Raw genomic sequence first — 20,996 nt, 5'->3', positions numbered from 1 at the left:
CCCAGGAATTGTCCTCAGGACCATAGCCCTTCCACTTAATTAGGAATTGGGTCTGGCCCCCCCTTCTTCGGCACTTAAGGATCGTTTCCACCTCAAATTCCTCTTGTCCTTCGACCGTTATGGCCTCTGGGGGTCTGGATTCTCGTTCTGGGAAGGCATCTGGGATCACTGGCTTCAGCAGGGATACATGGAAGACTGGATGAATTCTGAACGTGTCCGGAAGGATCAGCTCATATGCCACTTCGTTGACCATCCGCTTTACCTGAAAAGGCCCCACAAATTTAGGTCCCAATTTTTTCGAGGGACAAAGCATCTTTAAGTTGGTTGTGGCCAACCACACCTTCTGCCCAGGCCGCAACGCCAAATCCCCTCTTCGTTTCTTGTTAAACTCCTTCTTATTGTCCTCTTGGGCCCGAGCGATGGCTTCCTGGAGTAATTTGTTATTGACGGAGAAGAAGGTCAACGCATCCTGCGTTGCTGGAACTGGGCATTCAGAGACCAAATCAGGGAGAAAGACAGGGTGAAACCCATAATTCGAAAAGAATGGGGACTGCCCCGTTGCCGAATGGCTTGCGTTGTTATAAGTGAACTCCGCCAGGGGTAAAAGAGACAGCCAATCATCCTGCAGGAAAGACGTGTAGCAACGCAAGTATTGCTCCAGGGTCTGGTTCGTCCTCTCGGTCTGACCGTTGGTCTGAGGGTGGAACGCGGAGGAGAGGGACAACTTGATGTCCAGGGCCTTGCACAGAGCCCTCCAAAACTTAGATGTACACTGGACCCCTCGATCAGAGACGATGTCCTCTGGTACTCCATGAAGTCTAACGATCTCCCGGATAAATATTCGCGCCGTCTCGGTTGCTGACGGAGTCTTCCTTAGTGGCACGAAGTGAGCCATCTTGGATAGGCGATCAATGACCACCAGAATTGCTGTGTGGTCTTGTGACGGTGGGAGCTCGACTATGAAGTCCATCGTGATCTTCTGCCAAGGCCGTTCAGGAATCGGCAAAGGTCGCAACAGCCCCCAGGCTTTGCTCCTTGACGGTTTGCTCTTCTGGCAGATGGTACAGGATCTCACGTAGCGCTTGCAATCCTTAGCCATGTTTGGCCACCAAAACGAGCGCCGGAGAAGCTCCAGAGTCTTGACTGGGCCAAAGTGACCTGCCAGCGGGTGATCGTGGCAATGCCCCAAAACCAGGGTCCGGACTTCCTCAGGTACCACGATAGAATCCTCCTTCCACAGGAGTCCCCCTTTGTTCTGGAGGGATACCCCAACTGGGGTTGGTGTGGCCGTAGATGCTTCTATTAACTTGGAGCGAAGGTCCGTCTGGAGCGCCAAGAAGTTCCCTGAGGACAAGATAGTGTCGGGTACCAGTTCTTCTTCGGAGTCCTCAAACATACGAGATAGCGCGTCAGGCTTCGTATTTTTAGATCCGGGCCTGTAAGTAATATGAAAATTGAATCTGGAAAAGAACAGGGCCCATCTTGCCTGCCGTGGGCATAGACGCTTGGCAGTCCTCAGATATTCCAGATTCTTGTGGTCTGTGGAAATCAATATAGGGTGTGAGGCACCTTCCAGCAGGTATCTCCATTCTTCTAGCGCTGCTTTGATAGCCAGCAGCTCTCGATCCCCGATATCATAATTCTTCTCTGCTGGGGTGAGTTTCCTCGAGAAGAATGCTACGGGATGGAGTAACTCTTTGGTGCCTTTCCGCTGAGACAGGATGGATCCTACCGCATTCTCCGATGCATCTACCTCCAAGATGTAGGGCAGGGCCGCGTCCGGGTGGCCCAGGATGGGTGCCGAGGTAAATAGCTTTTTCAGAGCTTCGAAAGCTCTTTGAGCCTCTGGTGTCCATTTGAACCGGGTTCCAAGTTTGGTTAGTTGGGTAATGGGGGAGACCAGACCCGAGAAGTTTTTGATGAACTTCCGATAAAAGTTCGCGAACCCTATAAACCGTTGGACACCTTTTTTGTCCGTGGGTTCAGGCCAATCTAAAATTGCAGAGACCTTCTGGGGGTCCATCGCGACCCCCGCAGTGGAGATAATCAGGCCTAGAAACGTGATGCTAGATTGCTCAAAGCAACATTCTCCGCCTTCGCATATAACCCATGCTGCCGCAATCGCCCCAAAACTTTTGCCACATGTATCCTATGATCCTCTAGAGAGGGTGAAAAAATTAGTATGTCGTCCAAGTAGACGATAACGAAGACATCCAAAAAATCCCTGAAGATGTCGTTCACAAAGTGTTGGAAGGTGGCTGGTGCATTGCACAGCCCAAATGGCATGACCAAGTATTCAAAGTGGCCAAACCGGGTACGGAAAGCAGTTTTCCACTTGTCCCCCTCTCTTATGCGTACCAGGTTATAGGCCCCCCTTAAATCAAGCTTTGTGAAAATAACCGCAGCCTTTAGGCTCTGAAACAGTTCTGGTACCAATGGCAATGGGTAACGATTTTTGATCGTGACCCTGTTCAGCTCCCGGTAGTCGATACAAGGTCTCAGGGTTTTGTCTTTTTTCTCCACGAAGAAGATTCCCGCTCCTGCTGGAGAAGTGGAGGGGCGGATGAATCCCTTCTGGAGGCTGTCCTCGATATATTCCTTCAGGGCCCCCAATTCAAGCTCAGATAGGGGGGAAATACGCCCAAAAGGGATTTCAGAGCCTGGTAACAGGTCGATTGGACAGTCATACGGACGGTGGGGGGGCAGAGTATCGGCTCCCCGCTTACTGAACACGTCCAGGAACCCATGATAGGCTGCGGGAATAACCTGTTTCAAGTCGGAGTCTCCTTCGGAGCAAAGGAGAACTCGGGGCCCTGCGGGGCCCGAAGTGCGACAATGTTCCCGACAGTATGGGGAAGGGAACGAGATTGACCCAGTCTCCCAGTCAATCTGGGGGTTATGGGCCCGTAACCATGGGAGCCCCAGAATGACTGGGAAAAGAGGTGATGCAATAGCGTCCAGGCGGAGGAACTCCTGGTGCTGGTTGGCAATGATAGTGGCAATGGGGGGAGTTTCCTGATTAACTACCCCCGATTTTATCTGGGAACCATCAGCCAAAAAGATGTTGAAGCCCTTCTGTCTGTGTTGGAGAGGGATACCCTGTTGGTGAGCAAACTCTAGATCCAGGAAACAGCTGCATGCCCCCGAATCAACTATGGCTGTCACCTCCACGATCTTTCCTGGAAGCTGAAAGGAGAGGGGCACTACTAAGTATTGCGAAGGACAGGTATTGCTAATAGACAAGGAAGAAAAACGGGTGCACTTACTCATTTTCTGAGGGCAGGATCGCACCATATGACCAGCTTCACCGCAGTAAAGGCAGAGGTTCTGGGCTCGTCTGCGCTGGCGTTCCTCCGGTGATAATTTAGGCCGTGCCAGACCTAGCTGCATAGGTTCCGGAACATCTCCTGGTGGTGGGTTCATGATGCTTTGTCGGGTTGGTGGGCTGGGGCCTAGGAATGGACCCCAGGTATTTCCGCGACCCTGGCCGGACCTCTCAAGCCTGCGTTCCCGCAGTCTTCGGTCAATCTTAATTGTCAGGGCAATAAGGTCTTCTAGAGACTCGGGAACCTTCACCCGGGCCAGCTCATCTTTCAAGGGATCGGAGAGCCCCATACGGAACTGGTGCAATAGAGCGAACTCATTCCAGCGTGTGTCCCCCATCCACCGCCTGAAATCAGAGGCGTATTCCTCTGCCGCCCGCCGGCCCTGTCGGAGCGCATATAAGGTCGCTTCGGCAGAGGCTGCCCGCTGTGGGTCATCATACAAGATGGCCATTGCTTCAAAGAAACTATTGACCGATCCCAGGTGAGGATCATTGTTTCCCCTTAGCCGGGGGGCCCAATCCTGGGGTTCACCCTGTAGTAGTGAAATAATGAATCCTACCTTCACGTTTTCGGTCAGGAAGGTACGGGGTTGTAGCTCAAAGAACAAGAGACAGGAATCACGGAATGACCGGAAGCGTGTGCGGTCCCCGTGAAAACGCTCCGGTAGGGGTACTCGGGGTTCTGCCATAGGGAGCGGGGCGGAAGCCCCTGAGACTGGCTCCTGAGCTACCAGGGCCGGGGGTGCAGAAACCGGGGCCTGTGGGGCAGGGTCAGAAATAGAGCCAGTCTGGATGCGGTTCTCCAGCTGCATGCATCTGTCCTGCAGGACCGTTACGGCCTGCGTCAAATTAGCTAGGTGCCTGTAAATTTCCTCTAGCGGGGAGGGCCCTCCTCTAGGCTCAGTCATGGCCTTTTGGTACTGTAAGGGACCGCCCGGCGGTACCACTAGCACTCCACTGATCGGATGTTCCCAGCGCACGGAGTCTAAGCCCCAGAGTACTTGTTCACCAGGGCCCCTGATGGTGGGGATGGACTTGGAGTACCCCAGGACCAGGTCGTGACTACTGAGGACACCCGTCAGTGATAGGGGTATTCGCCAGGGGCTCCCACGGGAGAGAGCCAGGTATGAGGAGGTCTGGAGACCCCGTAGAGAGGGACGGATGGATGGATGGATGGCTGAGCAGGAGCAGGGTCATACAAGCCGGGTCGGTAACTATGGGGACGGTGCGGTACAGAGCAGCGGGCAGAGAATAGTCGGGTCACACGCCAGGTCAGCAACAGCAGGTCAGATCCAATAGGGGGCATTCAGGAGAGAGGTCAGGCAAGCAAGGGTCAAGAACAGGAGAAAACAGCAAGGTCAGGGCACAATCCGGGTCAGCAACTTACTTCAAACAGGTTCACAGGATACAAGAGACCAAAAGGCACTGAATGACAGCTCAGGGCCGTTTAAATATCCCGCCCTGCGCTGTCATTGGTGCCAGGCGCGCGCCCGCGGTCACCACTGCGCATGCGCGAACCTGATTGCCGCGGTCGGCCAAGTCCCGGCGCTCGCGTACAGGGAGGTGTACTGCGCCGAGCCCAGCGGCGCGACGATCTCTGACAGCCACCTTTTGAACCAATTCAAGAAATTCTGTTAGTCATTTGACTCGGAAGGTGGCTTCTTTGGTTACTATTACTTCGGCAAGAAGTGTGTCAGAGTTGGCAGCTCTTTCATGTAAGGAGCTGTTCTTTATCTTGCATTATAAGAGGATGTTGCGTCCTCATCCATCTTTCTTGCCTATAGTGGTGTCTAGTTTTTACTTGAATCAGGACAGTTTTTTTTCTTTCTTTTTTCTTAGTCCATAGTTGGGAAAGATGGCTGCATACTCTAAATGTAGTTGGGGTAGTAAGGATTAACTTGAGTTTGGCGGCACAGGTCAGGAATCCTGGTTTGTGCTGGCAAAATGGCCCAGGAAGGGCAGACAGCTTCCAGGTCAACTGTTTCTCATTGGATCCTCCATTTAATCATTCAAGCCTATGGTATGGTTTTGAGTGACAGCGCACTCTACCAGGAGTGTGGGGCACCTTGGGCTTTCCGCCATCATGCGTCAATGGCTCAGGTTTGCAAGGCCCCTATATGGTCTTTGGTTCACAAGGTTCTATCAAGTGGATGTTAGAGCTACAGAAGATGCTGCCCTTGGCTACAGTGGGTTGCGGACGGCAGAATAGGTCCTTGGCTGATGACAGTGTCTGGGATTTGTGTTTCCCACCCCTTAAATGTATTGCTTTGAGACATCTGAGGTAGTAATGAATATAGCCTGCTCTGTGTCCCCTGATGTACGATAAAGAAAATTGGATTTATTTCTACTTACTTACGTGTAAAATCCATTTCTTTGAGTACATCACGGACACAGAGGTTCCCCCACCCCCTTTCTGGAATTTCATTTCTTGCTACAAAACTGAAGTACTTCCTGTGTAGAAGGGATTATATAGGGAGGACTTCCTGCTTGATTGATCTGCCAGTGTCCATTCACCTATAGGTGGCACACAACCCAGATAGTAATTATTATAGCCTGCTCTGTGTCCTGTGATGTACTCAAAGAAATGGATTTTACAAGCAAGTATGTAGAAAACAATCCAATTATTAACACTTCTATTTCTGAAAGCATTCTTAACTTATAGCATTTTTTTCATACCTGCCTAAGACTTTTGCAGAGCACTGTAGGTCCACGTCAATCACAATGGACGATGGCCATCGACAGCACAAAAAAAAAAAAAGCACTGCTCCCATTGTTTCCAGTGCAGAATGATCTCTGATTCCCCCTCACTGCAACATCCATTTAGGTCCGCTTCCAGAATTTTTCCGTTGAAAAAATCCTGTCCTGAACAGTGGATGTGGATGTAAATAGATGATCATCCGTTTACAGCCATTTGCCCATAGTAATGCATTGCTGTCTGTTTTTTTTATCCATGTACTGATGGATGAAAAATGGACAGACGGAGCATCTATGTACAAGGGGCCTTAACTTAAAGGAGAAGTACAGCCAAAGCTCTTTTCCTTCTGCACTCCTGTGACCCATTTTCAGCTGACAGCAGTCTGAAGCCCGCTATCGACTGACGTCACTCAGCCAGCCCAGGCTGGGGAAATATCCTGACTTTAAAGTTGGGATCCACCCCAGAGTCTGGAGAAGCACCTGACTCCGCCTCTCAGCAATCTGCTGAGAGCCTGAGCCAGCCGCTCCCTCTACAGCTTAGCATTCCAGTGAGCATGGGGAGGGCATAGCAGACAGCAGTGACTGACAGTCACCGCTCTCTGCTCAGAGCAGCTGTGAAAGCTCAGCGATCAGCGGTCACGTGATCTCTGTGTTCTCACATTTAGAACTGGCAGGGGACAAATGCATCATCGGACCAATGCTGCATCCACCTAGATAAGTATGATTTGGGCAAAAAAAACTATTCCCATACTGTGATCTCTAAAGACCATACATAAAGTGGCAAAAATGAATGCTCTGTGTATACACGTTTATTTTTGGATGTGTGAGCTTATGGGATAAGTAGTAGTTGGGTTGATACAGATTCAACCAAAGGTAAATCAGTAGTAAAAGGTTTTTTTTTTAAATAAATGCAAAATACTGTAAGATAAATGATTCTAAAAAAAAATACATAACTAACCAAATTCAACCAAAGTTTTACAACCTAAATTATATCTAAAACCCTCTTTTTATATGGGGTAGAGTAAGGGAGGGTTAAAACCAATGTAAATTTTTTGTTTTCTTTGGCAGTTGTATCTCATTAAGGGGATTATCCTTCATTTCCTGTCCTGTAGACCCAATGGCATGGATATCATGGATAGATCCCTTTCCAATGTGAGGAAAGCCCCCTCTTAAATACTGATTGCTGTACTGTGCACAGTCATCACAAGCGGTGTGCTCAAGCTGACAGGGAGGAAGATTGTTTGTAAACAAAACAATCTTCCTCCCCGTTGGTGACCCTCGGTAATCACTGGGCGCTGGCGGGTAATTACCGGCTGGGACCTGGTGATTGACATCCGCTGCCGCGAATGGCACCACGGGTATGGTGAGCCCCGTACCCGAAAATGCAAAATGACGGGTATATATACGTGATTCTGCGCACAGCTGCCGCCCTGTAGCAGTATATCTGCTATAGGGCGGTCCTTAAGCGGTAAAGATTGTAAAAGACCCAATGGTGCTGTCAATTGCCCTTAGCAACCAGATCTGTCACTGTAAAGGAAGCCGCAGTCATAGACTTGAGGTTTTGAAATTTAAGTTGTGGGTTTTTTTCCCATTGCCGTTAACCAATCAGAAGTGATAAGGTTATAAGAAGGCAAACTAATCTTCATGAGCAGTGGCAATTGTGACTTTGGCTTTGGCCTTGACAAATAATCTTCGGATAGAGTTAGGAAATGAGTTAGAGCCTGCGGGACAGGTAGATCAGCTTTTGCTTGAAGTACAAAAGTGTTACTAAACCCAGTACCCTGCATTCACTATATCTGGTCTCACACAGTATTATTATTATACAGAATTTATATAGCGCCAACAGTTTGCTCAGCACTTTACAATATAACGGGAGACAATACACTTCAATAGAAGAGGATTAGCAGGGCCCTGCTCCTTGGAGCTTACAATCTAAAAGACACTGAACATGTAAATGCAGTTATATTAGTAAATAGAGTATAAACTGCTAAATACCTTTTCTCATCAGTGTATAGAGGTCTTGCGACTTCTATCAGTGTCCGGCTGAGCATTGGTTAAAGCTTGTTGGAGGAGTTTTCATTCTCCTCTGACTGTCCTATGAGGCTGCATGACCCCTGACCCTCTGTCTGGACAGTGCTAATTTGCCCTGTGCGAAGAGTGACTCCTAGAGCTCTGTACTATCAGCAGATGGATTGGGGACTGTGAAAGAAGGGGAGGATCAGAGAAGACAGAATCAAACAGCCTTTTTACACAATGCGAAGGGATTACCCCTTAGGTTCCACAGTGAGTATAACAAGCATGCTTTACTGCATATACAGACTGATTTTATTGTTGTGGGTTTAGTAACACTTTGAATGTAGAGCGGTTTAATTTTTTTGAATTTGAAAGTGGATCTTATGGAGAGGCCAGCGACCGCTAGAAGCTTGTATCCATTGTCCTAGAGGAGTAAAGGGGTTTGTATGATTGCAGCAGGACAGGTCACTTTGCTGCACATAAAAAGGAACGCCCTTCTTATTGAGCAGTGGCAACTGTAACTAGGGCAAACCATCTATATTTTTTTTCCTTCGACCATGGATGGATTGACTTGTTTAGACAGCCTGCCCATACATGAATCAAAATTCAGCTGTGGAACTGGACGAATTTCATTCCATGTATGTCCGGCTTTAGGCTTTTATTTTTATATAAACTTTTTTGTAGAACTTGTTTTCTTAGCTGCAAACCAATACATTTGTCAGCATAGAATTTGAAAATAAGATAAGATCATTTACTGACAAACATACATAGAATGGCTGTGTGCTTTGTATTTCTGGTATTAAAGTTGTTATGAAGGCTCATGGGTTTTTTTTTCTTTCATGCATTCTGTGCATGAAGGTAAAAAATCTTCTCTGTGCAGCAGCTCCCCCAGCCCCCTCAATACTTACCTGAGCACCATATCAATCCAGCAATGTGAATGACAGCCTCGGCTGTCCCGGGTCTCTGCATCCTCATTGGCTTCTGCTGCTGTCAATCACGGCTAGTCATGATGAGAGATGATGAGAGAGAGGGGCAGGGCCAAGTCACGGCTCCGTGTGTGAATGGACACACGAAGCAGGGGGTGCCCCCACGGCAAGCTGCTTGCTGTGGGGGCACCCGACAGGAGGGAGGGGCCAGGAGAGCCTTTGGGGAACCCGAGAAGGGGAGGATCCAGGCTGCTCTGTGCAAAACCACTACACACAGCTAGTAAGTATAGACATGTCTGTTATTCCCCCCCCCCCCCCCAAAAAAAAATTAACCTTTAGAATTGCTTTAACATTTCATTGGTCTTTCATGGCACAAAAGAAAAAGGAACACTCTGGCTTTCATGAATGCAGCAATTATGATTATGTCTATAGGGCCTTGTTACTGTTAGACACCTGTAACTTTTTTTATCTGTTTTAATCTTGTTTTTATTACATCCCCTGAAAGTGTTGAAATTTTCTCTGAACACAAATGGATCACTAGGACATGACACGATTATGACTATTGTAATTCATTTGCCTTATTTCTTGTTGTCATCAACACTGGGAGACCTGCTTGCTAATTGTGAGTGAGCTTTTCTACATGCGTACCCATAGAAGAGGCAAATAATGAGATGTGTGCTAAATTAAGTGTTTGTGATTGATGATAATACCTGACCAAAGTCAACAGGGACTTGATGAAGACAGCAAGGAATAATTTTGTATTCATATAATTGTCCACAGACAAATTACTATCATTGATGAATTGCTGCATTGTATAATTCATGTGGCACTGATGAAAAATGACCTATTCATCTCCTCTCCTATTTGGATACTTTGGATTATTGATGTGAAGTACATATACAGTGCCTTGAAAAAGTATTCATACCCCTAGAAATTTTTCAAATTTTTTGTCATGTTACAACCAAAAACATAAATGTATTTTATTGGGGTTGTAATAGACCAACACAAAGTGGCACATAATTGTGAAGTGGAAGGAAAATGATAAATGTTTTTCAATTTTTTTTTACAAATAAATATCTGAAAAGTGTGGCGTGCATTTGTATTCAGCCCCCCGAGGCAATACTTTGTAGAACCAATTTTCGCTGCAATTCCAACTGCAAGCCTTTTTGGCTATGTCTACCAGCTTTGCACATCTAGAGAGTGAAATGTTTGCTCATTCTTCTTTGCAAAATAGCTCAAGCTCTGTCAGATTGGATGGAGAGCATCTGTGAACAGCAGTTTTCAAGTCTTGCCACAAATTCTCAATTGGATTTAGGTCTGGATTTTGACTGAGCCATTCTAACACATGAATATGCGTTGATCTAAACCATTCCATTGCAGCTCTGGATGTATGTTTAGGATCCTGCTGGAAGGTGAACCTCCACCCCAGTCTCAAGTCTTTTGCAGACTCTAACAGGTTTTCTTCTAAGATTTCCCTGTATTTGGCTCCATCCATCTTCCCATCAGCTCTGACCAGGTTCCCTGTCCCTGCTGAAGAAAAGCATCCCCAGAACATGATCCTGCCACCACCGTGTTTCACGGTGGGGATAGGGTGTTCAGGGTGATGTGGCAGTGCTAATTTTCCTCCACAGATAGCGTTTTGCTTTTAGGCCAAAAAGTTCCATTTTGTTCTCATCTGGATAGAGCACCTTCTTCCACATGTTTGCTGTGTCCCCCACATGGCTTCTCGCAAACTGCAAAAGGGACTTCTCATCGCTTTGTTTCAACAATTCTTTTTTGCCCCTCTTCCATAAAGGCCATTTGTGGAGTGCACGACTAATAGTTGTTCTGTGGACAGATGCTCCCACCTGAGCTGTGGATCTCTGCAGCTCCTCCAGAGTTACCATGGGCCTCATGGCTGCTATGTTTAATGCTCTCCTTGCCTGGCCTGTCAGTTTAGGTGGACGGCCATGTCTTGGTAGGTTTGCAGTTGTGCCATACTCTTTCCATTTTTGGATGATGGATTGAACAGTGCTCCGTGAGATGTCCAAAGCTTGGGATAGTTTTTTTTTTATAGCTAAGGCATAATAAGTTAACCCCGTTAAGATAATTGTGTTTGTGTGTGTGTGTTTGTTTTTTGAGTGTGTACACTAGTATCAATGTAGAAAGCTAACTTGCCAATGTAAAGATCCTTTAGGCCCTTTCACACTTGAGCGTCTTGTAATTGTAGCTCGAAGTTCAGAAACAGTCAACAAGCAAAAACCTATTGTTTTCAATAGCTCTTGTTCACATCTGAGCATTCTGTCATTTGTAGCAAAATGCCTGTCACTCAAAGTACAGGAGGTACTTTTCAGGCAGAAAAGCTGCAAATATTTGCAATTCTGTTCCAAAAAATGCTTAAAAATGCATGAAAACCTGGCCTCTGCGGATGCGCGTAGGAAGTCATCTCCATCCATGGCCCATAAACGCGCTCAGGACGCTCTGGCGACAGAATTGGACCTCCTGGCCTCTTCGGAGGCGGAACAGGCCCTGCGTTGGACCAAACATAAATTCTATTCCTGTGCTAATAAGCCCGGTCCCATGCTAGCCAGGAAACTCAATTCTGTGGGGAAACCCCATAAACCGATTCGGCTTCGACTTTCCACGGGTGGCTGTACTTCTAATCCCCAGCAGATTGTTTCCCGATTCTCGGACTTCCTTTCGCGCCTCTATGCTGCCCCAGATCCCTTCCCTGTGGCCCGGGCAGAGGCATTCTTTCAGGACCTCCATCTTCCTGGATTAACCGAGGCAGCACAGGCGGCCCTCAACGCTGGTGTCACCGTACCGGAAGTGCTCCAAGCGATCAAATCTTTACGGTCCACCGCGGCCCCAGGTCCAGACGGCTTCTCTGGTCTCTATTATAAAAAATTCTCAGCCCTATTGGCACCCTTTTTAGCTGCCTATTTCAATGAGTTACGACAGGGCTCCTTGCCCTCTCCGGACGCACTTAGGGCACATATCTCTATGATTCCTAAGACGACCGATGATGTCCAGGAACCGTAAGCCTTCCAGCCCATTTCTCTTCTTAATGAAGACTTGAAGATATTGGGCAAGATCCTTAGTTTTCGCATCAATAAATATTTGTGTAGACTGGTCCACAGGGACCAAGTAGGGTTCGTCCCCGGGAGGTAGGCGGGTGATAACGTCCGTAAGGTGGTCCATCTTATACATTTTCTGCAACAAGGGAAAATCCCAGGATTCTTACTGTCCTTGGACATATATAAAGGTTTTGATTCTCTATCCTGGGAATATCTGCGGTTTGTGCTGTCTCGTTGGGGTTTCAGGGATTCTATTCTCTCTTGGATTCAAGCCTTGTATTCCTTTCCTTCGGCCTCCGTTAAATACGCTGGGTATTTCTCAGATCCCTTTCCTGTTGGGCGAGGGACGAGGCAGGGCTGCCCGCTGTCCCCGGCGCTCTTTGTCCTGGCGCTTGAGACACTGGCTTTAGCGCTCCGGACCGATTGCAATGTATCGGGGGTTCCATACGCGGGACAGGAGTTTAAGCTGAGCCTCTTTGCGGACGGTGCCCTCTTGACCCTTACTAATCCTCTGACGACGCTTCCTAACTTTCAACGGGTTCTTGAGCGCTTCTCCTTGATTTCGGGTCTACGTATTAACTTGGATAAAACCGTCGCTCTCAATATTACTTTGGCTTCAGATTTGGTTTCGCGCCTACAATCCCACTTCCCTTACCGGTGGGCTTCCTCTTCTCTTGAATACTTGGGCATTCGCTTGACCCCCACCTATGACTCTCCTTTTGCTGCAAATTATTATCCTTTGCTTAGCTCTTTATCTTCTCTTATGCATTCCTGGCAATTTCCGCACCTGTCTTGGATAGGACGGGTTCATTCAGTGAAAATGACCATCTTGCCGAAATTGTTATATTATTTTCGCACCCTGCGGGTTCCCCCTCATTTTCTTTGGTTGCTTCAGGCGAAGTTTATGCGTTTCATCTGGGCCAATAAGCATCCCAGAGTCTCTAGAAATACGCTCTTTGCTCATAGACTCCAGGGTGGTCTTGGGGTACCCAATGTAACTAAGTATTATCAGGCGAGCCAGATTGCCCCGCTGTCTATGTTGCACGCTTCCTCCGATGTTCCTCTCTGGGTCCTGGTGGAACTACCTAATTGTGCCCCTATCGCACTGTCGACACTTCTATGGCTTCCCCCTGCCCTGCGCCCTATGGTGCTAAGTTCGATGTTGCTCCATGGCCTGCGAGTCTGGGACTCGGTACGTTACTCCAGTGGCCTGATGTCACCCTTTTTGCCCTTGCTTCCAATCGTTAACAACCCTCTTTTCCCGCCGGGTCTAGATCACCCGAGGGCATTTTCTTGGTGGGTGGCTCATGGTTTCTCACAGGTGCGACAATTTTTGATTTTTCGGTCCTTTCCCACCTGGAATGTCCTTCGGGAGTCTCGGGATGTTCCCCCAGCGGAATTTTTTCGGTACCTTCAATTGCGGCCCTGGCTACTCTCGCTGAGGGCCACTTCTGCTTTCCCATATCAGAAATCTGCCTTTGAACGGCTTTGCCAGCAGCGTCCGGGCGCCCCGGGCCTTATCTCCCTTCTTTACGCAGCTTTGAACAGACGCTCGTCGCACACTTCTCTTTCATATGTTGTTCAGTGGGAACGCGACCTGGGAGTGGCTGTGGATCCGGAGGACTGGAATAAAGCCTGGTCACTCATAGCTAAATGTTCGTTTAATACGACCACGCTGGAAGCAGCCTACAAGGTATTGTTTAGTTGGTATTGGGTTCCGGCTCGTCTGGCCCAGGCTAACCCTGCCTGTAGTGATTGATGTTTTCGGGGTTGTGGCCATTGTGGTGATGTACTGCATATCTGGTGGTCATGCCCGAGGTTGGTTCGTTTTTGGTCTCGTGTGTTTGGCCTCCTTTTCACTTTGTTCCATCTCTCCATATGCCGGGATGCTCGGTATGCTTTGCTTCATTGCCCCATACCGGGCTTCTTGGCTCGTCAGCAGCGGTTGGCTTCCTATTTGTTTTTATCGGCCACTAGGACAATTGCTCAGGCCTGGAAGAGTCCGTTTGTACTTTTTCAGGGGGTGCGGGATCGTATGACTACTATGATGCTCAATGAACAGATGTCGAGTATATGCAACGACTCTCAACGTAAATTTTTGAAAAATGGGAGCCGTGGTTGCAATATGCCTTTCCCACGCTCCCCCCAGCCAGTGTAGGGAGGTGATGGAGTTTGGTATTGGCGCTCATGGACCCTTGCTCTTTGGTGTGCGTTTTTTTTTTTTTCTTTCTTTCTTTCTTCTCTGCTCTTCTTCTCTCTTTTTCTGTTTGTTTTGGTGTGACAGTGGACAGCTGTCTTTAGTTGCGATAGTCAGAGTTTCACTGATGTTATTGTAACTTATGTGCCATTGATAGCCCCTGCGTGGGCATACGTTTTGCCTTATTGGAATTAGAGCGTTGTCTGCTCTATTATGCCTTTTCTATCTGTGCAATTGATAGCCCCTGCGTGGGCGTGTTTTGTTGCCTCTGTTTTATACTGTTTAAAATTCATAAAAACCATTGAAATACAAAAATGCATGAAAACATGACACTTAGGTGTCAATGTACAGTGATGTGAAAAAGTATTTGTCCCCTTCCTGATCGGAGGATTTGCCCAAAAGTCTTGCGGATAATCAAGATTTTTTTTTTTTGCCAATTGTTAAACGAGCCTTTGTGTTTTTTTGGTCAGCAGTGGTTTTCGCCTTGGAACTCTCCCATGGATGCTATTTATGCCCAGTCTCTTTCTTATTGTTGAATCATGAACATCGACCTCAACTGAGGCAAGTGAGTCATGCGGTTCTTTAGATGTTGTTCTGGGTTCTTTTCTGACTTCCTGTATGAGTCGTCGTTGTGCTCTTGGAGTACTTTTGGTAGGCTGGCTACTCCTGGGAAGATTCACCACTATTCCAAGCTTTCTCCATTTGTGGATAATGGCTCTCACCGTGGTTTGCTGGAGTCCCAAAGCCTCAAAATGGTTTTGTAACCCTTTCTGATACATTACTTTGTTTCTCATCTGTTCTTGAATTTCAATAGATTGCGGCATGATGTGTTGCTTTTTGAGATCTTTTAGCATGCTTCACTTTGTAAGACAGCTTCTATTTAAGTGATTTCTTGATTCAACAGGTTTGTCAGTAAGCAGTTCTGGGTGTGACAAGTGAAATTTAACTCCGCTTTCCAAAAAAAATGTGGTTAATCATAGTTCATTCATGATTTAGCAAAGGGGGAGGGGACACTTACTTTTTCACATAGGGCCCAGCAGGTTTGGACAGCTTTTTTCCCTTAAATGAAATCACCATTTAAAAACAGCATTTTGTGTTTACTCGGGTTATCTTTGTGTAATGTTAAAATTTTTTTGATGATCTGAATCATCTGAATCTGTGTGACAAATATGCAAAAAATTATTAAGGGGGCAAATACTTTTTCACTTTTGTGTAGCCTGGAGCTGAACTCCAGGATAAGGAAATATTGTCTACGTACAAGAGTTATGCGTATTCTTCCTTGAATCATGTTGTGCTTTGTGTATTTCCTCCAGATCTGTGCAGGAATCCAGCATGAAACTTTGCCCCTGTGCTGGAGCTTCCTGTAATAAAGACCAGTCACTGCTGTTCTTTCTTCTTGTACAGCAGGGGTGTCAAATTCTATTTTATCGTGGCCATATCAGCATTATGGTTGTCCTAAAAGGGTCGGTTGTATCTGTAAGACTAGATGTCCAAAGCACCCCTACCCCCCCTTACATCAGATGTCAAGAATCCCACACCCTTCCTAACATCACCGTGTACCCCCTTTGGGAGCAGAGCTGCAAAGCAGAAAGTGCAGGGTCTGGAGGAGGACCAGAGGAGGAGTGGAGTCAGTTACTGGAGTCTGCTGAATGCTGAGACCAGGGGAGGCAGAGATAAGGGGGTGCTGTGGCTGCAGGATTTGGCAGAGGAGTTCTATTCTCCTCTCTGCTGCCAACTGCTGAGACATGGTGGGGGCGGAGACAAGGGGGTACCTGCAGGAAGGGTACAAGGGCCACATGAAATGACCTAGAGGGCCAGATTTGGCCCGCGGGCGTTGTGTTTGACACCTGTGTTGTACAGGGTGACTGGTGTTGTATCCGCCCCCTGTAGTTTTCTGCTGGCAGTATGTAGTGGGTGGAGCTGATGGTTGCCTCCCAAAGCTCTGCTCTCTGTACAGCACTGTGTACAACACACTGATGATATCACTTTTACAAGGAAATAACCTGGGTTTGCAAAGGCATTTGGTGCATACAAAGTTGTGGATATTAAGGAATATATTCATAGTTTCTGAGTTCAACTGTAAGTTGGAGAAACATGGCTTGAATCAGCCCAAATTAAGTTCTCCTGAATCAGCCCAAATTCAAGCCGTGGGTGGCCTTGCTGACAGAGTCCAGTAAGATTTGAAAATGAGGATTATTATCCTTGTGTTTGTGAGTTGAGCCTATAGTGAGGGTATTGTCATATAATATCAAAAGAAAAGTGTTCTTTTAAGTCCATCTCCAGCCAAAACTTATTTTGTTTTGGATGGAGCAGAAAAGGGTTGAAATCTCTGTCAGGTTCTGATTGCCATCTATGCCACTGTTGGGAAGAGTACCCTGCACTCCTAGACTTTGATTAACTTATTTCATCATAATTTTATTTTGTACATTAATAGAGAACAGATTGTAAGCTCCAAGGAGCAGGGCCCTCCAATCCCTCTTGTATTGAACTGTATTGTTACTGTACTGTCTCCCTCCATAATGTAAAGCGCTGAGCAAACTGTCGGCGCTATATAAGTCCTGTATAATAATAGAACAATTTTATGAAATTCAGACTGTAAAGTGATACATGCGTGAGATAGTGACCTAAATGCAATTTTTTTTATATCAATAATTCTAAAATATCAAGTATGCTATAGCACTGGGTTTTTTTTTAAAGTTTCTTATCATTGTTTTCAGCCTTTTTTTTTTTGTTCTGTATTCTGGGTTCTTGCGTGTAATTGGAATTGGGTGCATTCACAAGTGGCACAAATAGCTATACATTTTTTTTATAACTAGACTCCTAGGTGTTAAAATGTATAATTTGTGTCAGCCATAATGTTTTTTATTTTGAATAGAGTAGGGAAGGGTTCGATTCTATTTTTTATGTATTGCTGTCTGTGAGCTGGGATTCTTTTTGTCCTGGTCACCATTGTTGCCAGTGCAGAAATGATGAGAAATCCAAAAATGTTACAGTTGTCACTGGAACAACTGAAGTAACATCTTTTAGTCAGGACATCTGTTCTGGGGCAACTGTTTTAACCATTTCCTACTAAAAGTTTTGGTTTTGTAACCCATTTGTTTGAAATTGTGTTTTGTTAGTCTAAATTGGCAAGTATTTTAGAACCATGAAATAGAACCCGCGTCTTCTATTGAGTTTATACAAGAATTTTTAGTGAGTCCAGCTTACTTCATAATATAAAGTACAGATTACTGCTTTCAAATAACATGTTGTGTTCTTGTTTTATAGGTGTTGTTCGGCACTGCAGATGGTCAAGTTATAGTAATGGATTGCCATGGCAGAATGCTTGCTCACGTTCTCTTACATGAATCTGATGGTATAGTGAGCATGTCATGGAATTACCCAAGCTTTCTAGTGGAAGACAGCAGTGAAAGTGACACAGACTCTGATGACTATTCACCTCCACAAGGTAATTCATTTCTTTTTCTTTTTCTTTCTTTGATATACTATGCCTATACTTAAATCTAAGTTCACACTAGTGCAGCTGCAATTTAATATGATTTTCAGTGCGATTATGTAGTACAACTTGGTTGTGTTTTTGATACTACTGTGTTTTGACTCATCCCCATTGCTAGCCAACAGTGATGAGACATTGGCTGTTAAGGAGCTGGCACCCGCCAGCATCCCAACAACCAGTGGACTTATCGCTGTTCTGACAACAGGAATGAGTCACTGGTTGTTGGGAAGCTGACTGGTGCCAGCTCCCTAACAACCAGCACAAATTGCAAGAAAAAACGCACCAAAAACTCATGTAAATGAGTATTTGGTGCATCTCTTTTGAAGTCTATTGGGCACACAATTATGCGATGTCACACCAAAGTAGCATTGCAGTTGTGTTGCATTGATGTGAAGGGATACATCATTATCATGTGATTTTGTGTGACTCAAGTCACATCTGAACTCACACTAATGTGAACTAGGTCTAACTGAAATATTCAGTGCCAGTTGGTGCACAAGGATGCTTTTAGATGTTATTAGCTTTATATTGCATATTTATAAAAAATCAAATACCTCTATTATGCCATACACATACAGTATTTTTTCTTAAACTCCAGATAGGGATAAAAAAAAAGTCTGTATAATCCATGTATGTATTGTATGAAAAAATAAAACATTTAAAGTATTTTATATATGACTACCTTTAAATAACTGAATCTGTGTTGAGCTCAGCCTTTTGATATGTCCAGTACAATAAGGCTCATACTTCGAAAAGAGATGTCAGACTCTGAGCTCAGTCTCTGTTGCATTATGTAGCAGTGTTAGGCTCCCTTTTTGAACATTGATATAGGAATGGAGAGCAAAGTGATAATCTCATCAATCGGTATTTTGTTGTTTGCCTGGAGTTCAATTTAACAGTCTTTCAGATAGTTCTTAATAATGCCAAATGCAAAAATGAATACCCCCCTTTCATACATAATGAAACTGGAGGTGATCAAGACCAACTGTAAGTTGGAGTATGGAGACGGGCAGAGTGCCTGTCCCTGTATGCATTTTAGCAGAGCTGCCGCCTCTATCCACTACCTGTTACTGGTTGATAAGGATACCTCCTAGCAACCAGTGATGCTGCAGTGGGCGAAGCATGATGGGGAAGCTGAGACACTAGTCCCTCATCAGTTCTGCTCTTTTCTTGTGAGTGACAGCAGGCAGTGGATGAAACTTATAACAAATAGCAGGCCGTCCTGGCTATGTATTCATCAACTTTCTACTGTCAGTCACAAAGAGAATGGACTTGATGGGAAATTGGAGTCTGTGAATCCCCATCAGGCCATGCCCCCCGATACAAAACTCGCTGTTGCTGTGTGACAGATTCAGTGGCAGGAATAAATGAGGCTGCACTGTCTGTATGGACACTACGGATTCAGTGCATGCCAAAAATTCACATATCTGTTCTAAGCAGGTACAAGGATCTGTCGCCCACAATGAATTTTGTCATATGGAGTCATATAAGAATGCTAAAGAGTGCCATAGACACACTTCATGAATTTCCCACATTGAACAAGGAGGATGTTTAATTAATCGTGTAATGTGCAAATATAGACTCTCATTTCCAGAATCAGATTGCACCTGGCAGCTTTGGGATTAGGTTGGGAGCGTGGTTTCTAATCATGTGACTACCATGATTTACCAGTTATGGGCATTACACAAAAAGTTTGTGCATGCTAATAAATGTTCCTGTTGATAATATAATTTTGTACTGCTGTGGTAAAAGACAGAGATCCATGAGATGGACAGCAATCCTGTCCCAAAGTTGGCAGGGGGTGGGAGGGTATGTGTCCACTGTGTGAACAATTATTAGGCAAGTGAGTATTTTGACCAAATCATCATTTTTATTCATATTGTCCAACTCCAAGCTGTATTAGCTTGAATGCTTATTGGATTTAGGCATAACAGGTGATGTATATTTGTATAATGAGTGAGGGTGTGGCGTAAGGAGATCAACACCCTATATCAAGGTGTGCATAATTATTAGGCAGCTTCTTTTCCTCAGCCAAAATGGGCCAAAAAAGAGATTTAACTGAACTCTGAAAAGTCAAAAATTGTAAAAAGTCTTTCAGAGGGCTGCAGCACTCTTGAAATTACTAAGATATTGGGGCTTGATCACAGAACCATCAAACATTTTATTGCAAATAGTCAACAGGGTTGCAAGAAGCGTGTTGAGAAAAAAAGATGCAAATGAACTGGCAAAGATTTCAAAAGAATCAAATGTGAAGCTACCAGGAACCTATTATCCTCCAGTGCTGTCATGTTCCAGAACTGCAACCTACCTTGAGTGCCCAGAAGTACAAGGTGTTCAGTGTTCAGAGACATGGCCAAGGTAAGGGAGGCTGAAACCCAACTACCACTGAACAAGACTCATAATTTGGAACATCAAGACTGGGGCAAGAAATATCTTAAGGCCGATTTTTTTATGGACTGATGAGATAAGAGTGACTCTTAATGGACCAGATGGATGGGTCTGTGGCTTGATCAGAAATGGGCACAGAGGTCCACTTTAACTCAGAGGCCATCAAGGTGGAGGTGGGGTACTGTTATGGGCTGGTATTATTAAAGATGAGCTAATTGGAACTTTTCGAGTTTAAGATAGACTAAAAATCAACTCCCAGATCTACTGCCAGTTTTAGAAGACACTTTATTTAAGCAGTGGTACAGGAAAAAGTCTGCAACTTTCAAGAAGACCATGATATTTATGTAGTCCAACCCACCAAAGAGATTATTTTACCAGTCTCCAGTTGCAATGTGGTGGTGCAGGCTTTCAAGGGTTAATACGAGTCTGTTAAATGTCTCTGAAAAGGGATACACCATGGGTCCCTTTTCTGAGGGGCAGTAATGTCATCATCAAGTGCAAATGATCCTTTAAAATGTATGTCAGGGCATTACCTAAATTTACTCCTAGCCACCCTCTCCTCCTCTAGATCATTGCCCAGAATTATATTATTTTTACCTTATACATGTAGAAAGAAAAAGGCTTTTACGATGTCCTGCAATATTCTGTCGTTTTTGTAAAATGTATGCAGGGACAGCTGCTAGGAGGTCAGTTCCTGTTATGGTAGACATTTCCCCAGAACTACATTTCCTAAGAGCCCTTTCCATATGTGGAGGGTAGTAGGAGTCAAGGCTGCAGTATGTTCCTGATTTGGTGGGAATTAAATCAATGTCTGCAGAGTAAGACAAAGAGGGGCAGGGATAGGTCAGAGACGCATATGCACATTCTGAAGGAGTTAACTATAGCACCTATAAGATGCCCA

General features: G+C 45.6%; 1 protein-coding gene across 1 annotated transcript in view; it reads left to right on the top strand.

Moving 5' to 3' along the window:
• The window catches only part of TULP4 (TUB like protein 4), a 219,326-nt gene that overhangs the window by 128,640 nt on the left and 69,690 nt on the right, over positions 1-20,996 (top strand). Inside the window, exon 5 of the mRNA XM_089669724.1 lies at positions 17,479-17,659. Coding sequence (XP_089525850.1) covers positions 17,479-17,659 — 181 coding nt within the window. The remainder of the gene's footprint in view (positions 1-17,478; positions 17,660-20,996) is intronic.

The sequence above is a fragment of the Staurois parvus genome, unplaced genomic scaffold, assembly GCF_062004578.1.
Source record: "Staurois parvus isolate SC_StPar_1 unplaced genomic scaffold, SC_StPar_1.0 ptg000081l, whole genome shotgun sequence".
NCBI lineage: Eukaryota > Metazoa > Chordata > Amphibia > Anura > Ranidae > Staurois > Staurois parvus.
Note: the sequence above shows the minus strand (reverse complement) of the source record. Positions and strands in the feature narration are given on the sequence as shown.